The sequence below is a fragment of the Enhydra lutris genome, unplaced genomic scaffold, assembly GCF_002288905.1.
Source record: "Enhydra lutris kenyoni isolate GAN:26980312 unplaced genomic scaffold, ASM228890v2 scaffoldscaffold6, whole genome shotgun sequence".
In the NCBI taxonomy this organism is placed as follows: domain Eukaryota; kingdom Metazoa; phylum Chordata; class Mammalia; order Carnivora; family Mustelidae; genus Enhydra; species Enhydra lutris.
This window is the reverse complement of record NW_019154090.1, coordinates 27,182,570-27,204,903: the sequence shown is the minus strand read 5'-3', so window position 1 is coordinate 27,204,903 and position 22,334 is coordinate 27,182,570. Positions and strand designations below refer to the sequence as shown.

The 22,334-nt window shown below is 40.2% G+C and overlaps 1 protein-coding gene across 3 annotated transcripts in view; it reads left to right on the top strand.

Annotated features, from left to right (window-relative positions):
- Positions 1–22,334, top strand: part of LOC111141414 (casein kinase 2 alpha 1) — a 64,166-nt gene that overhangs the window by 25,532 nt on the left and 16,300 nt on the right. For 2 of the 3 annotated variants that reach the window (XM_022493943.1, XM_022493942.1), the window contains exons 2-9: positions 4,595–4,804; positions 7,018–7,129; positions 11,775–11,876; positions 12,391–12,441; positions 13,738–13,797; positions 15,276–15,359; positions 20,924–21,034; positions 21,958–22,059. In XM_022493943.1, the coding sequence (XP_022349651.1) occupies positions 4,704–4,804; positions 7,018–7,129; positions 11,775–11,876; positions 12,391–12,441; positions 13,738–13,797; positions 15,276–15,359; positions 20,924–21,034; positions 21,958–22,059 (723 nt within the window). In that variant the 5' untranslated portion in view covers positions 4,595–4,703. Of the gene's footprint in view, positions 1–4,519; positions 4,805–7,017; positions 7,130–11,774; positions 11,877–12,390; positions 12,442–13,737; positions 13,798–15,275; positions 15,360–20,923; positions 21,035–21,957; positions 22,060–22,334 lie in introns of those variants that run through there. The other variant, XM_022493944.1, reaches the window with a different exon arrangement.

The window sequence follows — 22,334 nt, the reverse complement described above, 5'->3', positions numbered from 1 at the left end:
TGACCTCAGAGAGCTAAGTGCCTAATAAGGAAATTAAGGTTTTTTAAAACTTTATAGGCCAGCCACCTAAGCTTTGAATCCCAAATCTCTCCTGGATATTCATGGCCAAGCAACTGAATTTAGGCTGTTTTCTTATTTGTAGATAAGGGAAGGAAATGTCTAACCATAGAACTGGGAGGGTTAGCTATTTAAAGCTTGAGAAGGCTCTTTTAGCTCCAGCCTGCTTATTCAGTATCCATTTTAATGTCTCATCCATTTTAACCTAGTCCAAAACCTGACCTATGAGTTCTCTTCCAGATGTTTTCTATCCCCCATAAGTGGTATCAAAAGTACTTCTAGGGGCACCTGGGTGGCTCAGTCATTGGGCTCCTGCCTTTGGCTCAGGTCATGATCCCAGGGTCCTAGGATCGAGCCCTGTGTTGGGCTCCCTGCTCAGCAGGAAGCCTGTTTCTCCCTCTCGCACTTCCCCACTTGTATACCCTCTCTCACTGTCTCTGTCTGTCAAATAGATGAGTAAAATCTTTTTTTTTTTTTTAAGGTACTTTTGGGGTGCCTGGGTGGCTCATTTGGTTAAGTGTCCAACTCTTGATTTTTTGTTGAAGTCATGATCTCAGGGTTGTGGGCTCGAGTTCAGCATGGGGCAGTCTGCTTCTCTCTTCCTCTACCCCCTCCCTGCTTTCACGCTTACTTGTTCTTGCATACACACTCTCTAAAATAAAACTTTTTTTTAAATATCTCTAGCTAGAAATCTGAAAGTCACCTCCCACTTCTTATCCCATTATCTAGTCCACCCAGAGTTACTGATTTTATACCATAAATTTTGTTGTTCAGATTTGTGCTCTTGCCTCCGTTGCTACCACTATAGGTCAAGCTTTCATCCTCATTCTTGCATAAGCTACTGCTAATGGCCATCTTTCTACCTAAGTCTATTCATCTGCTTGTCCCACCCCCAGCCATAGTGAACTTTTCAAAATGTGCACATGGGTCACTTTTCTGCTTAAAACTCTTCAGTGAGGGGCGCCTGGGTGGCTCAGTGGGTTAAGCCTCTGTCTTCGGCTCAGGTCATGATCCAGGGGTCCTGGGATCGAGCCCCACATCGGGCTCTCTGCTCCACGGGAAGCCTGCTTCCTCCTCTCTCTCTCTGCCTGCCTCTCTGCCTACTTGTGATCTCTGTCTGTCAAATAAATAAATAAAATCTTAAAAAAAAAAAAAGAAAACTCTTCAGTGAGGGGCACCTGGGTGGCTCAGTGGGTTAAAGCCTCTGCCTACAGCTCGGGTCATGATCTCAGGGTCCTGGGATCGAGCCCCGAGTAGGGCTCTCTGCTTGGCGGGGAGCCTGCTTCCTCCTCTCTCTGTCTGACTACTCCTGATCTCTCTGTCAAATAAATAAATAAAATCTTAAAAAAAAAAAAAACAAAAAAACCTCTTCAGTGAGTTTCCATTATCCTTAACTGCAGATAAATTTTTTTAAAGATTTTATTGGTTTATTTATTTATTTGACAGACAGAGATCACAAGTAAGCAGAAAGGCAGGCAGAGACAGAGAGGGAAGCAGGCTCCCCACTGAGCAGAAAGCCTCAATCCCAAGACCTTGAGATCGTGACCTGAGCTGAAGGCAGTGGCCTAACCCACTGAGCCACCCAGGCGCTCAGATAAAATCTTTTTAAAGGCGTATTTGTCTCACATTTGTTCTGCCTTTTATTCCCAAGGCCTGGCATAGTATTTTTTTCATAGTAGATGCTCATATATTTAAGGGATGGACAAAAGAAGAAATGTATGAAAGAACCAGCCAATAATTGAGAAATTTAGCCCATCCCTTTCTTTCATGTTAGGCTGTATATGAATATACATACACGTTTACAGAGGTTGCAAGTGAAATACTATTTCTGAATATAATAATTTTTTTTAAATATTTTATTTATTTGACACACAGAGAGAATTTTTTTTTTTAAAGATTTTATTTATTTGACACACAGAGAGAGAAATCACAAGCAGGCAGAGAGGCAGGCAGAGAGAGAGAGAGAGGAGGAGAGCTCTGCTCAGCAGAGAGCCCGACGTGGGGCTCGATCCCAGGACCCGGAGATCATGACCTGAGCCGAAGGCAGAGGCTTTAACCCACTGAGCCACCCAGGCGCCCCAATGTTTTTCTTTGATGACTTTCCCTTCACATCTTTTCACATCCCCCTCTTTATCCCTAGCCTATCACACTCTCCCCCATCCCTCTTCACACCACTTTATTTATCTGAGATTACTGAAGTACAGTTGAAGAACTCTTGCATTTCTTCTCCCTATGTAATGAAGGCCAACCATTTAACATTCATGCAAACAACTCTTACTGTAAACAGATTATTTGGTATGCATGTTAGTAAAGTGAAGCACCTCTTCGGGTGCTGCAAAACCGCTGGTAGTCCTCCCAGTGGGAAATCAAGTCCACCAGTTCATAAATTAGGTCCCAGCTGATGAAGCACAAAGCTGTAAGAGTCAGTCAGACAAGTACTTGAGAGTCTCAGGAGTTTCATTAGTGAATAGTCTTGCTCTGCTTTTCACAGAGAATGCCAAGGCCTTAAGAAAGCAGAGGAACACTGGGTGATAAAACTGAGAGATACACAGACTAGTAAATGAGAGTTGGGGAATGTTTTCCATGTGACTCAGGTGATTTCCAGGAAAAAAAATGAAGTCTCATTTTGTGATGTCATGTTCACCCATGATTTGGCCCTCCAAGGCTGGGAGTTAGCTACAGCTCCTATTATTTTTGTATTTATTTAAAGAAAATATGGTTAAGTTGGTAAATTTTATGTTTTACCAGTTTTTATGAGTAACATGTTTCAACAAAAGAGTGGTACAAGGAACATCTGTAAACTCTTTACTCAGATTTACCTATTATAATTTTTTTTTTTTTAAATTTTATTCATTTATTTGAGACAGACAGCAGGATCTGGGGAGGGATGGGGAGAGGGAGAAGCAGACTCCCCGCTGAGCAGGGATCCCAGCATGGGGCTCTCTCCCAGGACCCTGAGATCATGACCTGAGCCAAAGGCAGAGGCTTAACCCACTGAGCCACCCATGTACCCCTAAAGGAGATAGAAGTTTATTGAATACACTGCAAGGGAGCAGCAGGCAGGACAGAAGAGGAGAGGCTGACCGCCATGGGACAGTGGGTATGATAGTATTATTATTTACATCATTTACCCTGCTCCAGTAGAGAATATAGTCTAGGGACAGGACACTGTGTATAGTCATGTCTCCTCTCTCCTGCCTGCCTTTTTTATGTTTTATAATATTGATATTTTTGAGTACAGTGTATCTCCCCCCCCCCTTTATAGAAACTTCCTTGTAACTCAGTTGAGATTATACAATCTGGGCCAGAAAACTGCATAGGTGATGTGTTCTTGGGTTATGAAATCTGGAGACTTAGTACATTTTTAATCAATGCAGAGTAAAGGGAATCAACAAATGCTACAGGAATTGTTAAAAGAAGATAAATAGATTGGAATGGTTAGGGAAGACATCACAGTTTACCAATAGGTAGACTTAGTTTACCGATTTGGTAGAAAGCATGTTTCTAAAATCCACCACTTTTCCTTCTATGTCAAATTTTGCATTATTTGAGGCAATATATTATTACTGTCTTCTCCCAGTTTTTATTAAGCTTGGTCCTATATTAAATAAATCAAGAGGAAATGTCTGGGAGTACCTGGGTGGCTCAGTGGGTAAGCCTCTGCCTTCAGCTCATAATCTCAGGGTCCTGGGATCGAGCCCCGCATCAGGCTCTCTGCTCAGCGGGGAGCCTGCTTCCCCCTCTCTCTGCTTCTTCTCTGCCTACTTCAGATATCTCTCTCTCTCTCTCTCTCTCTCTGTCAAATAAATAAAATCTTTTTTTAAAAAGAAATTTCTGTTTTTAAATTTAATGACTTGAGTCTTTCAAGAGGTAACTAAGGATCTACTGAGTTATTATGCAAGGTTCCCTAAATGATTTGGACCAATATAAAAAGACATTGAACTTCAAAGTATGAGAACAAGTCTTTATTCCCTTCCTGGTTTCATCAACCAGGAAGGGATGATTGGTTTCATCAACCAGGAACAGTCAGGCTGAAGGTTTATAGTCCTGGCTTTGCCACTGTTCTAAAGCCTTTTAACACTCTGTAGAGTGAGCTATAGAAAGCTGTTCTAGTCAGTAATTTCTGTGGATTGTATAAATGGTAGTAATGTAGATGGGTCTATCCTTGATGTCATTTTTTCCCTTCCAGGCTATCTTATAAAGAACGTCCAGACTTTAGATGAGGAGGTAACAAGCAACTGCAGAGTTGGATTAGGACCAGTTTAAACTATGTTTCCTGGGTTTACTATGATGATGATGATGATGATTACTGTTTTCTCTCCCAAGTTAGAGGAAACACTGTGGTTAACACATTGGGGATCTAGTCATTTGTTATCAGGTAAAAGAGTCAGAGGTATATTTGAGAACATTATTGGTTTTGTTTTTTGTGGGTTTTTTTTTTTTTTTTAATTTGAGGCCATTATTGTAAGATGATTTTTTTTTCCCATATGCTTTAAAAAAAATAATTCCTTGGCCTTTATGCACTTTGTATTCGCAGTTTAAAGAAAACAGGTCTGAAACAAGGTCTTATCCCCAGCTGCTTCTGAACACAGTGACCACCAGATCTCCAAACATCAAGTCCACCTTCGTTCGCCAACCTGTCTGACATGTCGGGACCCGTGCCAAGCAGGGCCAGAGTTTACACAGATGTTAATACGCACAGACCCCGAGAGTACTGGGATTATGAGTCACACGTGGTGGAGTGGGGGTAATTGTTTCTTTTTACTTCACTGTGCACACTGAAAAGGGCTGACTCTTATGGATTTGTTGAGTAATTTGTATCAGGAATCCTTCCTGACTACATTTATAAACCTCAAGATTGAAACCTGATTTGTGTTTACTTCTGCAGTGGAGAAACAAGGTATTGCTTTGCAAATTAAAAGTTTTGATTGGCTTACCATGTAAAAATTATTTCTGTCTCTTACTCTTTCCTTGGACTCACATACTCTGGATAAAAGGTCGGTAACATAGAGTTACCTGTCAGCTTATCTCAGCTACAGGCTTCACAGCTAGCTGAGAATTAATACTTGAGAGACTTTAAAAACACCAGACTCTTACATAAAATATTTTTGAGGTCAGAGAATGTTGTCCCGTGATGATACTGAAGGATGAAACAGTTCTCCAGAAAGATGTCCTCTTTCTGATAGAAGCAAAATTAAACGCGTATAGCATTTGCCCTTATGAGTTTAGCCATGTGTAACATGAATTCAGCCCAAATTCCATTTTGAACAGTTGCCATCTACCTGAACAGCTTTGTTTGTTCCTCATTCTCTATGCAGTCTCTTTTGGATGTTTGCATCTGTTATCCTCTAACATGTATGTAGTTAATTGATGAGGTCATACTTACTGTGGTAAAAGGCTTTGGACATCAACTATAAAAGAAAGTATTTGAGGGCACCTGGGTGGTTAAAGCCTCTGCCTTCGGCTCAGGTCATGATCCCAGGGTCCTGGGATCAAGCCCCGCATTGGGCTCTCTGCTCAGCAGGGAGCCTGCTTCCCCTCTCTCTCTCTGCCTGCCTCTCTACCTACTTGTGATCTCTGTCTATCAAAGAAATAAATAAAATCCTTAAAAAAAAAAAAAAAACTTGGAAAAAAAAAAGGAAAGTATTTGAAAGCACATAAAGCTACAGCTCCCATGTACTACATTTTATGTCTGTTCACATGTGGTGTACATAACCTATAAGTGGTTAAAGATAATCTCCCAGAATTGGCATAAGGGTATATTGTCATCCTGCTGAGACCATGATTTTTACCAGTAAGTTTATTGCCTCTGCACAAAGAGGTACAGTGTGCTTCAAAGATACCATCAAGAACCTATCATTATTGATACTCTGACAGTTCCCTTCATACCACAGGCTTTGGACTCCAGGAATACCTGTGTTTTGCTAAGGAAATTTCAACCACTCTGTTCAGATTGAGTGCTTTGCCTTAGTTTTGCTTAAATAACACTCTAAACAGCCCTTCTGAGTTTTCGGCATGGTGCTATTTGCTTGCTTGCATTTGTTTTCTGTGCCTGTCCCACAGGAGAATTCCACTAACCTAAAAGCTTCCTTCCCCTAGACCTCCCTTAATTCATCGTCCATTGTCCTTAGTATATTTTACCTTGTCTGTTCATTCACTTTGTTTTTAGCTGCTTGAGGAAATTGCATAGCTAATTTGTTAATTGGATTTTCAGTGTCTCCAGCAGGAGTAAATAGAATTTAGGCCTATTAAAAGGACCGTGTTTGTCATTCTCTAAAGCAAAGTCATCTAAGTTGTAATCAGAGACAGGGAGAAAATGTTGGCATTTCCCTTATTTTATTATTATTATTATTATTTTACATCTGCTGATGCTAGCGGTCATGAAATATGGATAAAAGTGAGGAAGGGACCCCTGACTATGGTTCATGATCTGTGGCGTGATTTGCAAACTCTACTCTATGGACTGTTCTCAGGGTTTGCCTTGGAGGGCAAGTGGGAGGTCAAGCCTATATATTGAAAGCCACTTACCTATAAAAAGGCCCATTAAAAATCAGCTGCTTCCAAAGTGCAGCTGAATTGAAATATTCCTACAATACTTATTTTCTGCTGGGCCAGGCATGAGAGGACAGAAATATATAAAATTATTCTCCAAGGGAAAGCTGTCTGTTGTTGGACACAAACACACACAACAAACCCTAATCTAAGCTGGCTATGTGTGGTATGCCAGTAGAAATACAAACAATTTGGTATTTGAAAGAATAATTGAAAGGCTTAAATTTTTCTAATTCCAGGACTTGGAACACACATTTTTTATTAATAGCCCAATTTTTAAAATACAAAAATTATTTGAAATACCTTTTATTTCTTTTACCCCTCTGGTAGTAGAGTTTTTAAAGTTAATTAGTGCCCAATGGTTTGAAATTTTAAAATCATTGTGACTTTGAGTCTTTCTGTTTACAGTAATCAAGATGACTACCAGCTGGTTCGAAAATTAGGCCGGGGTAAATACAGTGAAGTATTTGAAGCCATCAACATCACAAATAATGAAAAAGTTGTTGTTAAAATTCTCAAGGTGAGTATAGAAGAGCAAGATTATAATTTCAGAGATACTTGGAATTTAGATTTTTTTTTTTTTTAGGTAATAGTACTTCAAATTATTTTTTAAATACCTTTTTTAAAAGTAGCATCTGAAAGGGTTTTTGGAGTGCTTTAACACCTTTATTTTATTGTATCCTGTGAAGTTGTTAGAAGAGATTATTTGACAGATCAAGAAACTGAAGCAAGAGAAGTGATTTGATTTGAGTCCTACAACTAGATTGTGGTAGAGAAGGGAGTAAAGGTTCAGTCTTCTCTCTCCTAGGACTTTGCCTAATTCTGATTTCCTAGATTTTTAGTGAACAGTCCATCCTTTTGTTTTCAAGAAGTTGTTACCTCTGCTGTTTAAAGATGAAGAGTCAGAAATGCAGGCCTTTAAGTGGCAGGCAGATGCTATCAATGCAGCTAATCTGATAGAAGTGCCCATGATTGGAGGATGTGAGTGATGGGTACTGCTGCATGTGTTCCATCCATGGCTCAAAATTGGTTTGTAGTAGTGCAAGTCTAATGTTACTTGATACTCTTTTGCAAAAAGAAAGTAGAAATTTATATTTATATATGAATTATCCTGATGGTTAAATGTTGGCTCAAGAGTTTCTAAACATGTTCTGTAGGCCAGGTTTGGCCAATGGGCTACCAATATGCAACTTGTAAGTTAGTTAAAACTGTACTGTGCGGTATCATATGCCAGGAACTTAGCATATAATTTCTTGCCATAGGAACTTTAATATATTTGACACTGAGAAGCAGAAGTTCCCAGACTTTCTCAATTTATAACCACCCATATTGTTTCAGTAACTTTTAACTACTTAAGTCCAAATAACAAAAAAAAAAGTGTTTAGGGTAGGTGCCATTTAAAATGTTCTGTACATAAATTGAAAGAAAGATATAATTTTATTCTTATATAACCTTAATTGATTAATTTTAGGGTATGTACATACACTTATCAATCACTGCACAACTTCTCAAATGTTGGAATAAGTTGGCCACTGATAGCTTCATTTCCTTTTCAACATTTTTTTTTTAAGATTTTATTTATTTATTTGACAGAGATCACAAGTAGGCAGAGAGGCAGGCAGGAGGTCGGGGGAAGCAGGCTCCCTGCTGAGCAGAGAGCCCGATGTGGGGCTCAATGCCAGGACCCTGAGATCATGACCTGAGCAGAAGACAGAGGCTCTAACCCACTGAGCCATCCAGGCGCCCCTCAACATTGATTTTTGTACAGTATTTGCTTTTTATCACAGCAGCGGGTGAAAACCCAGCTTCATAAAAATATACCATCAAGAAGAATGTAGTTCAGCCTACTGCTGAAATTATGAACTACCTCAGGCCGGTGGTATACTCTGTATCTGGCAGATACTGGATGTTGATGGGTATTTCCCTCAAAAATTAAAAATTTCACAGAGACCTTATGAATTTGCTAGGGTGTCATGGCACACCTTTTGGGAACCAGAAAGTTTGAGTATTTATGTCTGTCTTAATCACACATAGAAAGAGAAGTAGGCTAGAAATCAGAACATGTGGGTTCTAATCCAAACTCTAAAAGTAATTAACCTTGGTAGTACTTTTAACCTATCTAAGATGTTTGCTCATCTGTGCAAATGAGATAGTCTTGCTTTGTCTTTCTCAGAGTTGATATGAGGATCAAATACAAAATTACATATAGAAGTACACTTTGGAGGCTGAACTACTGTGTAACTGTAGGATGATATATGGATAGAGATATGATAAAGTGATAAGTTAGGTTATCTAGAGTCATACAAAAGGCACAAATAGTAGGTCTCACAGTTCAGAAGAAGGTGGCAGTTAGGAAAAGCTCCCAGGAACTGTTTTCAGGCCCTAAATAGAAGGAGGATTTGGATAGGTGTTTGTGGGAGTGGAGAAGGAGCAAGTGTAATTTAGAATGCACAACATAAGAGGAAGAAACAAGTGAGAAATGTTTCACATGGAAGATGTCGAGTGACTATACATGGGACGTGAATTTGGAAATGGAGATTGAATTGGTGGTCACCTGGAAAATACCATCTCTGCATTTCCTTCCAGTGTTAAAAGTTATGTGATTTTTATCTCTTCTAGGTTGTTGGGAGTCATTGTGTTTGGAGTGTGGGGAGGGGGTTGAAAAGACCTTTTTCAGCTCAGTCTTTTCTTAACTGTACTGTATACTTTACTGTAATTATAAAGACAGTTATAAGTGTAGATAAAGTTCATTCATAAACTGTATTTAAAATTTTTAATCTCTCCCACCTATTTATTAAGACAGAATAGTTGCATTGGTCATGTTAAATTAGGGTTTAATTCACCTGCCTGGTCTGTCACAAACCAGCTTTGTAAGTTTATAGATTTTAAGGATTCTATAGAAGAAACTTCTCATAAACCAGTAACTTTTTGCCATAAACTGGCAGTTGGGAAATAGTGATTTAATAGAAAATGAGATAGATTGATGAGTTAGTCCCTGGAGGATAGAAAGATCTCCCAGATACTATAGCAGATCACAAAGATCTGATAGTTGGAGCAAAAAGAGAGAACTTCTAATCATCCTGCTTCCTAGTCAGAGTATACTGAGTTCTAATATCAAGGCTAAGTGCTGTGGATTGAATTAAATGTGGACTGTGGGAGTCTCTATCAGTAACTGTTTCCATTTATTGTCTACTTTGAATTGGCCCCTATTCTAACTGTGGTATTTACATTACAACAGTTCTTCAAGGCAAGTGTAAATTCAGAAACATTTAAGTGCTTTTCCCAAAGCTGCAGAGCTATAAAGCCAGATTTTGAGGATGGTCTGGATCCAAGACTTGCTTGCTTATGTTTATACCATGTGCTTAGGTCTTAAGACAAGGTTACAAAAGTTTACAGTACAGTTTGGTAGTTCCTAGACCTAGAGTATCAACCTAGGAAGTACCTAAGAATTGCACTCTAGCTCCATTCTCAAGGTTCTGATTCACCAGTTCTAGGGTGAGCCTGGGAAACTGTGTATTTAAAAATCCAGGTGAGGGGCGCCTGGGAGGCTCAGTGGGTTGAGCCACTGCCTTCAGCTCAGGTCATGATCTCAGGGTCCTGGGATCGAGCCCTGCATCGGGCTCTCTGCTCAACAGAGATCCTGCTTCCTCCTCTCTCTCTGCCTGCTTCTCTGCCTACTTGGGATCTCTGTCAAATAAATAAATAAAATCTTAAAAAAAAAAAAAAATCCAGGTGACTGTTGATCATGAAGTAACCACTGATTTGTTGATGAAGAGATGATACATATTCAGAATAATTTCTAAGAATCATATGCATTGTATCAGTAGTCTGAGGTGACTGACACCCTAGGAAAGACCTATCTGCATGTCCCGGGGTCGCAGGCATGGGCCACATGTGGCTGCTTAGTATTTGAAATGTGGCTAGTGCAAATTGAGATGTGCTATGAAGATAAAATACACTTGATTTCAAAGGTATAATACAAAAAATACATATAAAAGTGCTTATCCATAATTTTTGTATTGATTTACATGTTGGAATAAGATTTGGGATATATTTTTGTAGAAGATATTGAAAATTTTTTCTGTTTCCACTTTTTTAATGTGGTTACTGGAACATTTAAAACACACAAGTACTTTAAATACATGCATTGTATTTCTTTTGGACTAGCACTACTTGAGACTATTTAGAAGGAAGGCTTTGTGGAGGAAGTGCAGTTGGGACCAAAGCCCTCCTCAGAAAAATGAAAGGAATTTCTGTATGAGAACGGATATAAAAATGATGGGTGGAGGCGAAGGAATGTGGAAGATACACTCAAAGGACTCTGCAGAGTGGTCTTTTTAAAAGGGAGGGAGGGGTTCATTTATAGGAATATTGGCAATAAAGCTAGACAGATATTATGGGTTGTGTCCCAGCCATATTGAAATATATGTATTCTTATTGATCATTTTTACCCATAAGAGAGGCTTAGAGAACTTGTGTAATTTGCTGTTAGCACACAGCAGGCAGGTAATGAAAGTACAATTCACCTTATACAGTCTGACTCCGAGGCCAGCATTTAACCCACAGAGTTATGCTACACAAAGATGGTTTGGCCATCCTTGCTGTTGGTCCTGACTTATTTTAAGATTTTATTTATTTATTTATCATATTTTAGAGGCGGAGAGAGTGTGCACAAGGGATGGGCAGAGGGAGAGAGAATCTGAGCAGACTGCCATGAGCACGGAGCCCAGCATGGGGCTCAATCTCACGACTGAGATCCTGACCTGAGCCAAAACCAAGAGTCAGAGGTTCAACCAGCTGAGCCACCCAGGTGCCCCTAGGGTGTTTATAAACTTAGAGGAAGGAATGGAAAGAGTCCATATTTCATCCTAATTGACAAGGAGATTTTTATAAGATATATCTTAGTGTTTCCATTTGCATTCCTACTTTGTATAGTTTTCAAAAGTTAACATGCTAAGACTAACAACTGGAGTTAAATGCTAGTTCTGCAGAGGGCCTGGTCTTTGGGATGCAGAATATGTGACACAGGGCTAGGAGAAGGGGTTTCAGAGATGAGACTAAAACATGTCCATCCTTGAAAGCGTTCATATGGAAGCTGTTTATGTATTACATTACGTATTGAAATACTCTGAAGTAATTTCACTAATACATTTTTACCCTTTTAGCCAGTAAAGAAGAAGAAAATCAAGCGTGAAATAAAGATTTTGGAGAATTTACGAGGCGGTCCCAACATCATCACACTGGCAGACATTGTAAAAGACCCTGTGGTGAGTATAGTAGGCGCTGGCAAGGCCCATCAGGGCTGAGCTGGTGTTTGACCCAGAGTACAACTGGCCTCTTTATTTCCCCCCCTCGACCGTTAAGTCCTGCTTTAAAAGTGCTTAATCAGTTATACCATTTAACTAGCTTGGGTCTTTCTTTCAAAGAGACCTCCACCCACAGACTATTTCTTATTCTTCTAGGCTAAGAGACTGATAGCACTGGAAACTGAAATGTGTTAATCCATTTTGCAAACTCAGGTCCGATGCCGATGGGCGATGGGCGCATTGTCGGGCTGCCTAGAGCCTGGTGAGACTTCAGCTCCATGTCTTCTGTTTGAAATCCATCCCAAAAATGACCTAAATGTGGTGATGATGAGAGTGGGGAGGGCTTCTAGCAGTAGAGGGTTTCCTGCTACTAAGGAGAGGACTACCAAATTCACCACGTAGTATCCGCAAACATTGTGCCCACTAAAACTGCCAGCGCTGTTGCTAATGTGTGTTTTCTTTTTCTCTCCCCTAGTCACGAACCCCTGCCTTGGTTTTTGAACACGTAAACAACACAGACTTCAAGGTATAATATATAACCAACCATTTCAAGGTGTTGGGTTTTTAGACCACATAGAAAGGCTTTTAGTGATGTTACTGTTAGAAGAGCTTCCTTCTGACTTGCTTAAAAAGAGCTTTTCATCCTTACCATGCTAAATTTTAAGGTAGAGAAACTCCTATACAAGCAGTGTCCACTTTCTACATCTTGGTATTTTGCTCTTATATTTGTTTTGTGCTCTTTTCAATTACCAGTACATTTACTTCTCACCACCTTTACCATTCATTTGACAATTTCTACAGATATCAAACGTAATAAAAGACCATAGCACATGTTCAGTCAGGATCTGGTTTTAAGGCATTTCAGTTTAAAACAACCGTATTCAAGAAGGAATGTATTTTATATGTAAAGCAAGGTCTGCTTATACCTTGGGATTCCTCTGAAGCTCTGGGGTGTAGATATTAAAAAGGGGTGGATAGAGAGGGTGGTGTAAATTCTGATATGACACAAACCTCTACAACAGATCTCTGACTTGCATCCCATCCAGTGGGCTGCTTATTTTACATACCGCTAGTTCCAGTGCAGCACAGGACTATGGACACTCTCTTGGGTTACAAGCTGTAAAGGTTTTTGACTTGGCCTTTGCACCAGTGTAGTATTAAGAATGTTACATATCAATAAATGGTTGAATCCTTTGCTAAGAGGAGGAAAAACAGAAAAAAACTATTTCAGAATCAGAATGATAACTTCAAGGAAAACTGTCAGAGGATATCACTAACCATTTATGATATGTAGATGTAAAAAAAATCTGCAACTTTTTGGAACCTGGAAGGTTATTTGGAGTTTACTTTTAAATTGGGACAGGAATAGTTCTGTTAAATTAACAGATTTGTCAGCAAGCCATCTTGCATACCCATTGGTAATCCACAGTGCCTATAACTATGTAAGCCAAAAATGGGTTAGTTGCCTGCTAAGGAGGCGTGTATGTGCCAAAATGCCTTGTATGAGAAAGTCTGGAGATAAATGAAAAGCAGACTTAATCGCAGATATATAACATCAATGCATGTTGCGTATATAAATTGATATGTTCCCAACAGTGGGGTATAGCTTTAGCAATACAAGTTTAAGTAAGTCTTCACTTTTACATACAGTGTTAAAGACCCAAAGTATCTCCTTTAAAAAGCAAGTTTTCTGTTGGAGAAGTAGAGACCAGTAAACAGATCTTGGAACAGTAGCAAATGAGCCAAGCCTTGGTTTGAATTACTACAAAGAAGAGAAATTGCCTTCCTATCAGAGCTCAATTGTTGCATTTGTCTTTAACAGCAATTGTACCAGACGTTAACAGACTATGATATTCGATTTTACATGTATGAGATTCTGAAGGTAAGGGAACCTGGAATACTAAATATCTTTAGTTTGATCTTCCTTTTGTTAAATAGTCCAGTTAACTGTGAAAAAGTCTGTGACTTGACTTTGAAAAGTATGTTGAAAGAAGGGGCCTCCTCATATAAAATTTTAGTAAGTTAATAGCATCAGAACCAGTGTGGTAATAAGCATTATGGAATAGAATCTAGTAGGAATGTAATTTAGAATGCTTTGGAAACAGCATTTAGAAGTGAGCTGGGGCCCCTTTAAAAAAAATATAGGTTAGCTCTGTCATGCCCTTAGGAAAGTTACAATTGTTAAAACTTACAAAAATAATTTCTCATATGCTAGCTTCTGGTATACTTTATTTTACTTAAAATTCAACAAGTAAAACAGTAAACTAACTCAGTCCTCATGGGGTCATTGTCCTAAGGATTATGTAAATCTCTTCTTAAGAGATTGCTGACTTAGAGTGGACTTTGATTTCTAAAGTGGGATCACCAATTATCTTGCTCCTAATCAGCATTAAGATCAGCTTTATAGATGAGAAAATTGCTCAGAGGTGGCTAAAGTTTCTTAACCAAATGAGGGTTGCTATAAAGCCTGCATTTGAGCCTTGGTAGTGCTCTAAAGAAACCACGCCAGCAGAGATATTTGATCTTTCCGTTGGCTCATGCAGTACTGTGGCAAGCAGGACCTCAAAAGTTAAGGGTATACTTGTCTAGCCCTGAGAACCGTAAGAACCCAGGTTGCCCTTCAGGAAGGACAAGAATTTGGCCAGTGACATCAGCTGGCTTGAAGGTTGGGATTAGCAAACCCCAAAGGTTATGCCATTCATTTCACCTTAATTTCAGATTGGACATGGTTTTCAAATCAGATTTGATGTCATAAATCAGTTACAGGGACAAACAGTAAAATTTTTGTCTTTGTGAGCCACAGGGTCTTTATCACACTACTTATATCTGCTGTGGTAACAAAGAAGCAGCCAGAGATGATATGCAAACAAATAGGTACGGCTGTGTTCCAGTAAAACATTCCTCACAAAAACGGGCAGCAGGGCCATATTTGGCCCATGGGCTGTGGTTTGCCAACTTCTGTTGTGGATTCTTAGCTGCTAAAGGATTATTGTTCTTTGAATGAGAGGTTTGTGGTACAGACCAGTTTTCTTCTGAGGGGCCTATGTTTGTGAAAATGATCCAGCCTTTGGGCAAGAGGGAGAGATTGAAAGTAATGCAGTTGGTATACACTTTGGGTGTTTTTGAACAAAAAGGAAGTTGAAACAACAGTGTAGGAATAGAACTTGAAGTTCAGAGGCTGTGAGTTTGTCTGACTATGGGATCTTGTACAGGTGTCTGAAGAGTAACGTGGGAGTGATTGTCCTAATCTTGACTCCCAGGGCTGAGGCTAGAAGGAAAACTATGGAAGAAAAAGTTAGAGAAGACTTTAAGAAAGTCACTTTTCAGCAAGCTAACTCTTTCTTATTGTTCCTCGTACAGGCCCTGGATTATTGTCACAGCATGGGAATTATGCACAGAGATGTGAAGCCCCATAATGTCATGATTGATCATGAGCACAGAAAGGTAATGTGATAGACTACCAAGTGTTACTTACTTGTATGATAGAGTTAATCAGCCCATCTTCAACATCTGTCCATTCACTGGTAACTATTAAGCTCTTGATAAATGTTTAGTAAGTGAGTGAACTCGTTAACAGAATATTGAAATCAATATTCATATTCCTAAGAATACTATCAAGAAGGAAAGAGATTTGGGCACCTGGGTAGCTCAGTGGGTTGAGCCTCTGCCTTCTGCTCAGGTCATGATCTCGCAGTCCTGGGATCGAGTCCTGCATCGGGCTCCGCTTAGCAGGGCAGCCTGCTTCCCCACCCCACCCCCCCTGCCTGCCTCTCCCACCTACTTGTGATCTCTCTCTGTCAAATAAATAGGTAAAAATCTTAAAAAAAAAAAAAAAAAAGAAGAAGAAGAAGAAGAAGGAAACAGATTTGGGGCACTGGGTGACTTAGTAGCACATGCAGCTGTTGATCTCAGGGTTAAGTTCAAGCCCCATGTTGGGCATAGAGATTACTTTGAGGAAAAAAAAAAAGGAAGGAAACCGATTAGTGGAGAAAACATTAGCTTTTGGCAGGGAAGCTGGCTTCTGTTCCATTCATTAAATAACTAGTCTCTTGGGGAAAACTCCTTTCTCATTTGCTTCCCTTTTCTTACTTGTAAAATGGGTATACTAATACTTGGTTTGTGTGCCACTAGGTTATTGTGAGAAGTATACACCGTTGTAATATAGGTAAGATATTCAGAAAATGCGGCTGCTTATTAGCAAGTGTCTTGAGGTCCCTGAGCTTTACAGATGTTTTTAATACAGCTGCACTGACCAGATAGCTTTATAGTCGGTTTTTTTAAGGTCACCTTTAAGCCCACCTTTTATAGGCAGTGGTGACTATCCATTGTAGACTTTGGGGACATAGTTGATTTATTCACCAGCTAATGATTCTTTTAGACTCACGCTATGTAATAGGTATTGTTCTAGAGGCTGGAGATGCAGGCATGAGACAAATAGACAAAAAAAAATTTTTGTCTATAGGGAACTTGCATTTGAGGGAGGATGATGGGATAGAAAGGTTAAAAGTGAAGTGGAAGAGGGACGCTTGGGTGGCTTGCTCGGTCAGTTAAGCATCTGCCTTTGGCTCAGGTCATGATTCCAGAGTCCTGGAATCAAACCCCATTTCAGGCTCCATGCTCAGTGGGGAGTTTGCTTCCCCTCTCTCTCTCTGCCCCTCCCCAACTTCTGCATGTGTGCGTGCTTTCTTGCACATACTTTTTTTTTTTTTTTTTTTTTTGAAGTGATGTGGGGGTGCCTGGGTGGCTCAGTTGTTAAGCATCTGCCTTCGGCTCGCGTCATAATCCCAGGGTCCTGGGATCCAGCCCTGAATCAGACTCCCTGCTTGGCAGTAAGCCTGCTTCTCCCTCTTCCACTCCCCCCTGCTTGTGTTCCCTCTCTTGCTCTGTGTGTGTGTGTTGGGAGGGGGGGGGTCTCTCTCTATCTGTGTCAAATAATAAAATCTTTAAAAAAAAAACAAACTAAAAAAGTTAAAACAGTGATGAAGAGAAATAAATCATAAATAGGGAACGGTGGAGGGTGTTGCAGTTTTAAATAAGGTTATAAAGGGAAGGTTTCATTGGGAAGTTGACATTTCAACACTTGGAGGGAACCAGTCATGTAATCACAGAAATAAATGTGTCCCAGATGGAAGAAATCTCAGGTGCAAAGGCCTTGAGGCAAGAATGTGCCTGGCATGTTGAAACAGATAGAGCTAGATAGAATGAACAGGTGAGAGGTGCCTGGGTGGCTCAGTGGGTTAAGCCTCTGTCTTCAGCTTAGGTCATGGTCTCAGAGTCCTGGAATCAAGCCCTGCATCGGGCTGTCTCTTCAACAGGGAGCCTGCTTTGCCCTCTCTCTCTGCCTGCCTCTCTGCCTGCTTGTGATCTCTCACTGTCAGATAAATAAATAAAATTTTGAAAGAAAAAAAAAAAGAATGAACAGGTGGGAGAGGAACAAAATGAGATCAAAGAGGGAGAGAGAACCAGATCATGTAAAACCGTAAAGATCGTTGTCAGGCCTTTTCTCTGAAGATGCAGAACTTTTTTGCAGGGTTTAAGCAGAAGGTTAACATATTCTCACTTAACATTTTTAAAACATTCATTACCTATCTATTGGAACAATTAAAATTAAAAAATGGCAATACCACATACTGGCAAGGATGCAGAAAAAGTCAGTCTCATGCATTGCTGGTGGGAACATGGATTGGCACAGCCATTTTGAAAAATGCCAGATTGGGTCACCTGGGTGGCTCAGTTGGTTGGGTGTCTGCCTTCAGCTCAGGTCATGATATCGGCGTCCTGGGATCAAGCCAGTCATCCGGGAGTCTGCTTCTCCCTCTACCCTTCCTCCCACTCATGCATGCACGAGCTCTGTCTCTCTCTGTCTCTCTCTTTCTCTAATCTTTAAAGAGAAAAAAGAGGATAGAACCTAGTGATAATGAACAGCTTGGTAGATTTCATGCTGAGGAGGGAAAAGCAGTCAAAAAGTTAAACTAATGAGTCCATTTTCAAAACAACAAGATTGGAGCTTGAGAACAGGGGTTTCCCCAGGGGTTAGGAAGTGAGGGGGAAGGGATAGCACAAGGGACACCTGTGGTGATGAAACAGCTCTGTATCTTCTGGTGATGAAACAGCTCTGTTCTGTGAGTCTGCGCATTGATAAAGTTGCGAAGAACTATATGCCTGTAAAACTGGAAAATAATATCTGTCTGAATTGTGCCAGTATGTTTTTATATTGTACTGTAGTTATGCAAGATGTTACCCTTAGGGGAAATTGGGTGAAGGATATACAGAGCATCTCCAACTTTGTGTGACTTTATAAACATTTTTAAATGAAAGCTTTTTGCTCTGTAGAGAATAGAGGTAGAGGACAGGAGTGAAAGCAAGGAGACCAGTTAGGAAAAAGGGCTATTGCAGTAAGTCAGATGAGAGGTGGTGATGGCAGTGGATGTGATAACTTTGGTCAGAATATGCTAGAGTCAGTTGACAGACAATTGATAGTTGCAGTGCAGTGTAAGGGAAACAAGAATCCAGGGTGAAAATTTTGACCTGAATATGCAGGGAATAATCAAACGTTTGGTTTTGGAGCGCCTTGGTGGCTCAGTCAGTTCAGTAACTGACTTCAGCTCAGGTCATGACCTCAGGGTCCTGGGGTCAAGCCCTAGTCGGGCTTCCTGCTCCATGGGAGTCTGCTTCTCCCCCTGCTTGTGCTCTCTCCCTCTCAAAAAAGTAAAAATCTTTAAAAAATAAAAATAACAAATAAAATAAAATAAGAAATTTTAAAAAGGGCGCCTGGGTGGCTCAGTGGGTTAAGCCTCTGCCTGCGTCTCAGGTCATGATCCTAGGGTCCTGGGATCGAGCCCCACATCGGGCTCTCTGCTCAGCGGGGAGCCTGCTTCCCCCCTCCCTCTGCCTCTCTCTCTGCCTACTTGTGATCTGTCTGTCAAATAAATAAATAAAATCTTAAAAAAAAAAAATTCTAGGGAAAAAAAAGTTTAGTTTTGATATGTCTGTTAGGTGATTGCAAGAGTCAGCTGGTAGGAGACGTGGGCCAGAGAGTATGGGTGGAAAAGGCTGAGGTACTGTCTATGAAGCCACAGACCAGAAATGGTCATCTAGGAGTGCTTGTTGATAAGAAGGTCAAAGAAGGCTCTGAAGCATTAATGTTAAGGGGGTAAAAAGAAAAAGCATACAAAGGCTATGCTTGCTTTTGTAGCTTTTGTTACATTTTCCTTCATTACTGAAACAAGGAAAACACTGTACCTAATTAGCAGTGAACTTGGAAAGATGGTGCCAGAGTGGTCAGGCACTACGCAGGCCCTACTACTACTTCAGATCATTGTTTTGCTTGGCACAGTGGGCAAATAAGGTTGCCTCTTGGGCTTGCCTACTTCTTTTTTGATTTTGTGAATATATTTTGAAAAGAATGGTTTGTGTGGTTTTTCCCTTCATTCACTCAGCAAATTCTTTTTCTTAGGATTTATTCATTCATTTATGAGAAGAGAGAGCTGGGGGAGGAGCTGAAGGAGAGGGACAAGTAGACTCTGTTCTGAGCATGGAGCCTTATGTAAGGCCTGATCCCACACCTGAGACCATGACCCGAGCCAAAATCAAGAGTTGGATGCCCAGCCTACTGAGCTACCCAGGCACCCCGCAAATATTTTTCTTCTGTGTACTGGGCATTGTGTTGAATTCTAAAAATTGCAGAAGTGAATTACATAGTCTCTTCCCTCAAGGAGCTTACAGTGCAGAATTGAAAAAGAAAGGCAAAGGGTGGCTCAGTCATTAAGCCTCTGCTCTTGGCTCAGGTCATGATCCCAGAGTCCTGGGATCAAGCCCCACATCGGCTTCCTGCTCAGTGGGAAGCCTGCTTTTCCCTCTCCCACTCCCCCTGCTTGTGTTCCCTCTCTCGCTGTGTCTCTGTCAAATGAATAAATAAAATCTTAAAAAAAGAAAAAAAGAAAAAGGTAGAAAACAAATATACAATAAAGAGTTGTAGATTCTGTTAAATATATTTGAGGTTCAGGAAGCTAAAGACAAGGGTTAATTCTACTTAGATAATTAGAAAAGACTTCATTGAAGGGCTAATTTTAATATCTCAAAAGATGGGGATATGTTCAGTTAGTCTAGGTTGGACAATGGAAGACATTCTTTCTAGTCAGAGGAGCAATTCAAGAAATTGTGCAGAATAACAAAATGAGATGGTGTTTTCCAGGAACCGTAAGTCTCGTTGGAGCACAGGAGCTAGGTCATGGAGACCCCTGTATGCCAAACCAAGAAGTTTGATTTTTTTTTTTTTTTTTTTTTTTAAGATTTTATTTGAGAGAGCATGAGCATAAGTAGAGGGAGAAGCAGGCTCCCCACTGAGCAAGGAGCCCAATGTGGGACTCAATCCCAGGACCCTGGGATCCTGACCTAAGCCGAAGGCAGACACTTAACCCACTTAGCCGTCCAAGCACCCCAAGAAGTTTGATTTTCATCCTAAATACACTTAGGTGGTCTACTGGAAGTGTTTCATTAAGAGAGTGACATGTCGGGGTGCCTTGGTGTCTCAGTGGGTTGAGCCTCTGCCTTTGGCTCAGGTCATGATCTCAGGGTCCTGGGATCGAGCCCCACATCAGGCCTTCTGCTCAGCAGGGAGCCTGCTTCCCCCCTCTCTCTCTTTGCCTCTCTGCCTACTTGTGATCTTTCTCTCTCTGTCAAATAAATAAGTAAAATTAAAAAAAAAAAAAAAAAAGGGTGCCTGGGTGGCTCAGTGGGTTAGGGGCCTCTGCCTTCGGCTCAGGTCATGATCCCCGGGTCCTGGGATCGAGCCCCACATCGGGCTCTCTGCTCAGCAGGGAGTCTGCTTCCTCCTCTCTCTGCCTGCTTCTCTGCCTACTTGTGATCTCCATCTGTCAAATAAATAAAATCTTTAAAAAAAGAGAGAGAGTGACATGGCTGGTATTTTTAAGAATACTCTGATGGCAGTGTGAGGGGTAGCTTGAAAGATAAAATTGCTCATGATTTATTCTCTTTTTTTCTTTCAGCTACGACTAATAGACTGGGGTTTGGCTGAGTTTTACCATCCTGGCCAAGAATATAATGTCAGAGTTGCTTCCCGATACTTCAAAGGTCCTGAACTACTTGTAGACTATCAGGTGAGAAAAGAAGGGCAGATAAAATTTCAGTCCTGTATTTTTCACTTAATTTGTGAAAAATGTCGTTTTGTGCTTTTGAGTAGTCTGTTTATGCACATAACACAGCTGTCCCTTTCATTCGAGTGTAAAGTATGAGGCACTTCTGTTCCTCCATCATAACTTACGTTGTTTTTATCGTCATAATGTCAGGAGAATCAGAATAGATCTGCATTTGCTCTGACTGAAGAGAAGACACACCAAAGATACTTTCTCTAATCAGAAATTCCAGAGCTAGTTTGAGAATTGTGTGTTAGGTTTAACCAACGTTAAGGTAAACTCAAAAATGTTCTTTTGTGATTTTCCTAAATTGTATTCTAAAGACCTTCCGTGTGCCAAAGGGGTGGTGGGGGGAGGGAGGAAAAAGTTCTCTTTCTCCTCACAGAAACAAAGTCCTTGAAAGTACCTTTCATGCCTGGTCCTCCCAGGTGTTGTTATCAGATAGAAAGTTCAGACTCTGTCCTAGAAACTGCTTTTCTGGAATCCTGAGGCTATAAACCTGAATTCAGAAAACATCTTGTGCATAAAAATATTCTTCACAACATTATTTATAATGGTGATGAAAAACAAAACACTGTCTAAACATTTATTCAATAAAATAATACTATACATTAAAAGTTTCCCATGGGCTGTAACAATTTGGGACCTTCTAAGGTAAGTGGAAAAAGTAATTCCAAATAGTACTATGGATTGTTTTGAAATGTGGTGGGGACATAGAAAAAAACAGAAAATACATGAAGGTTTTATTGGTTTTCAGATTTTGAGTCAATGGAGTGATATATATATATATATATATTTTTTTTTTTAATAATAAAGAGCAATTATTTTTATTTTGAAATGATATTTCATTCTTATGTATGATAACTGACTTTTTTACTTTAATGCAGATGTACGATTATAGTTTGGATATGTGGAGTTTGGGTTGTATGCTGGCAAGTATGATCTTCCGGAAGGAGCCATTTTTCCATGGACACGATAATTATGATCAGGTGATAATGTTGTTCCCGTTAGGGCACCCAGTGGGCTAACTTAGTGCTGGCCAGATCTGCCTACCCACTAGAAACTATGGATCTTGCTAAAATACAAATGACCAGCCCCCACTTGAGACCTTTTGATTCAGAATCTCTTAGGGTGGGCCCCTAAAATATTTTCCAGTTTATCACTTGTTCAGCCAAGCCGACATTGATTTTCAGATTGATGTTTTGAGAGCTACCAGTTTAGCTTTTTGAAATCAGAGTTTTTCTCCTAGCCTTTTTAATGTGCT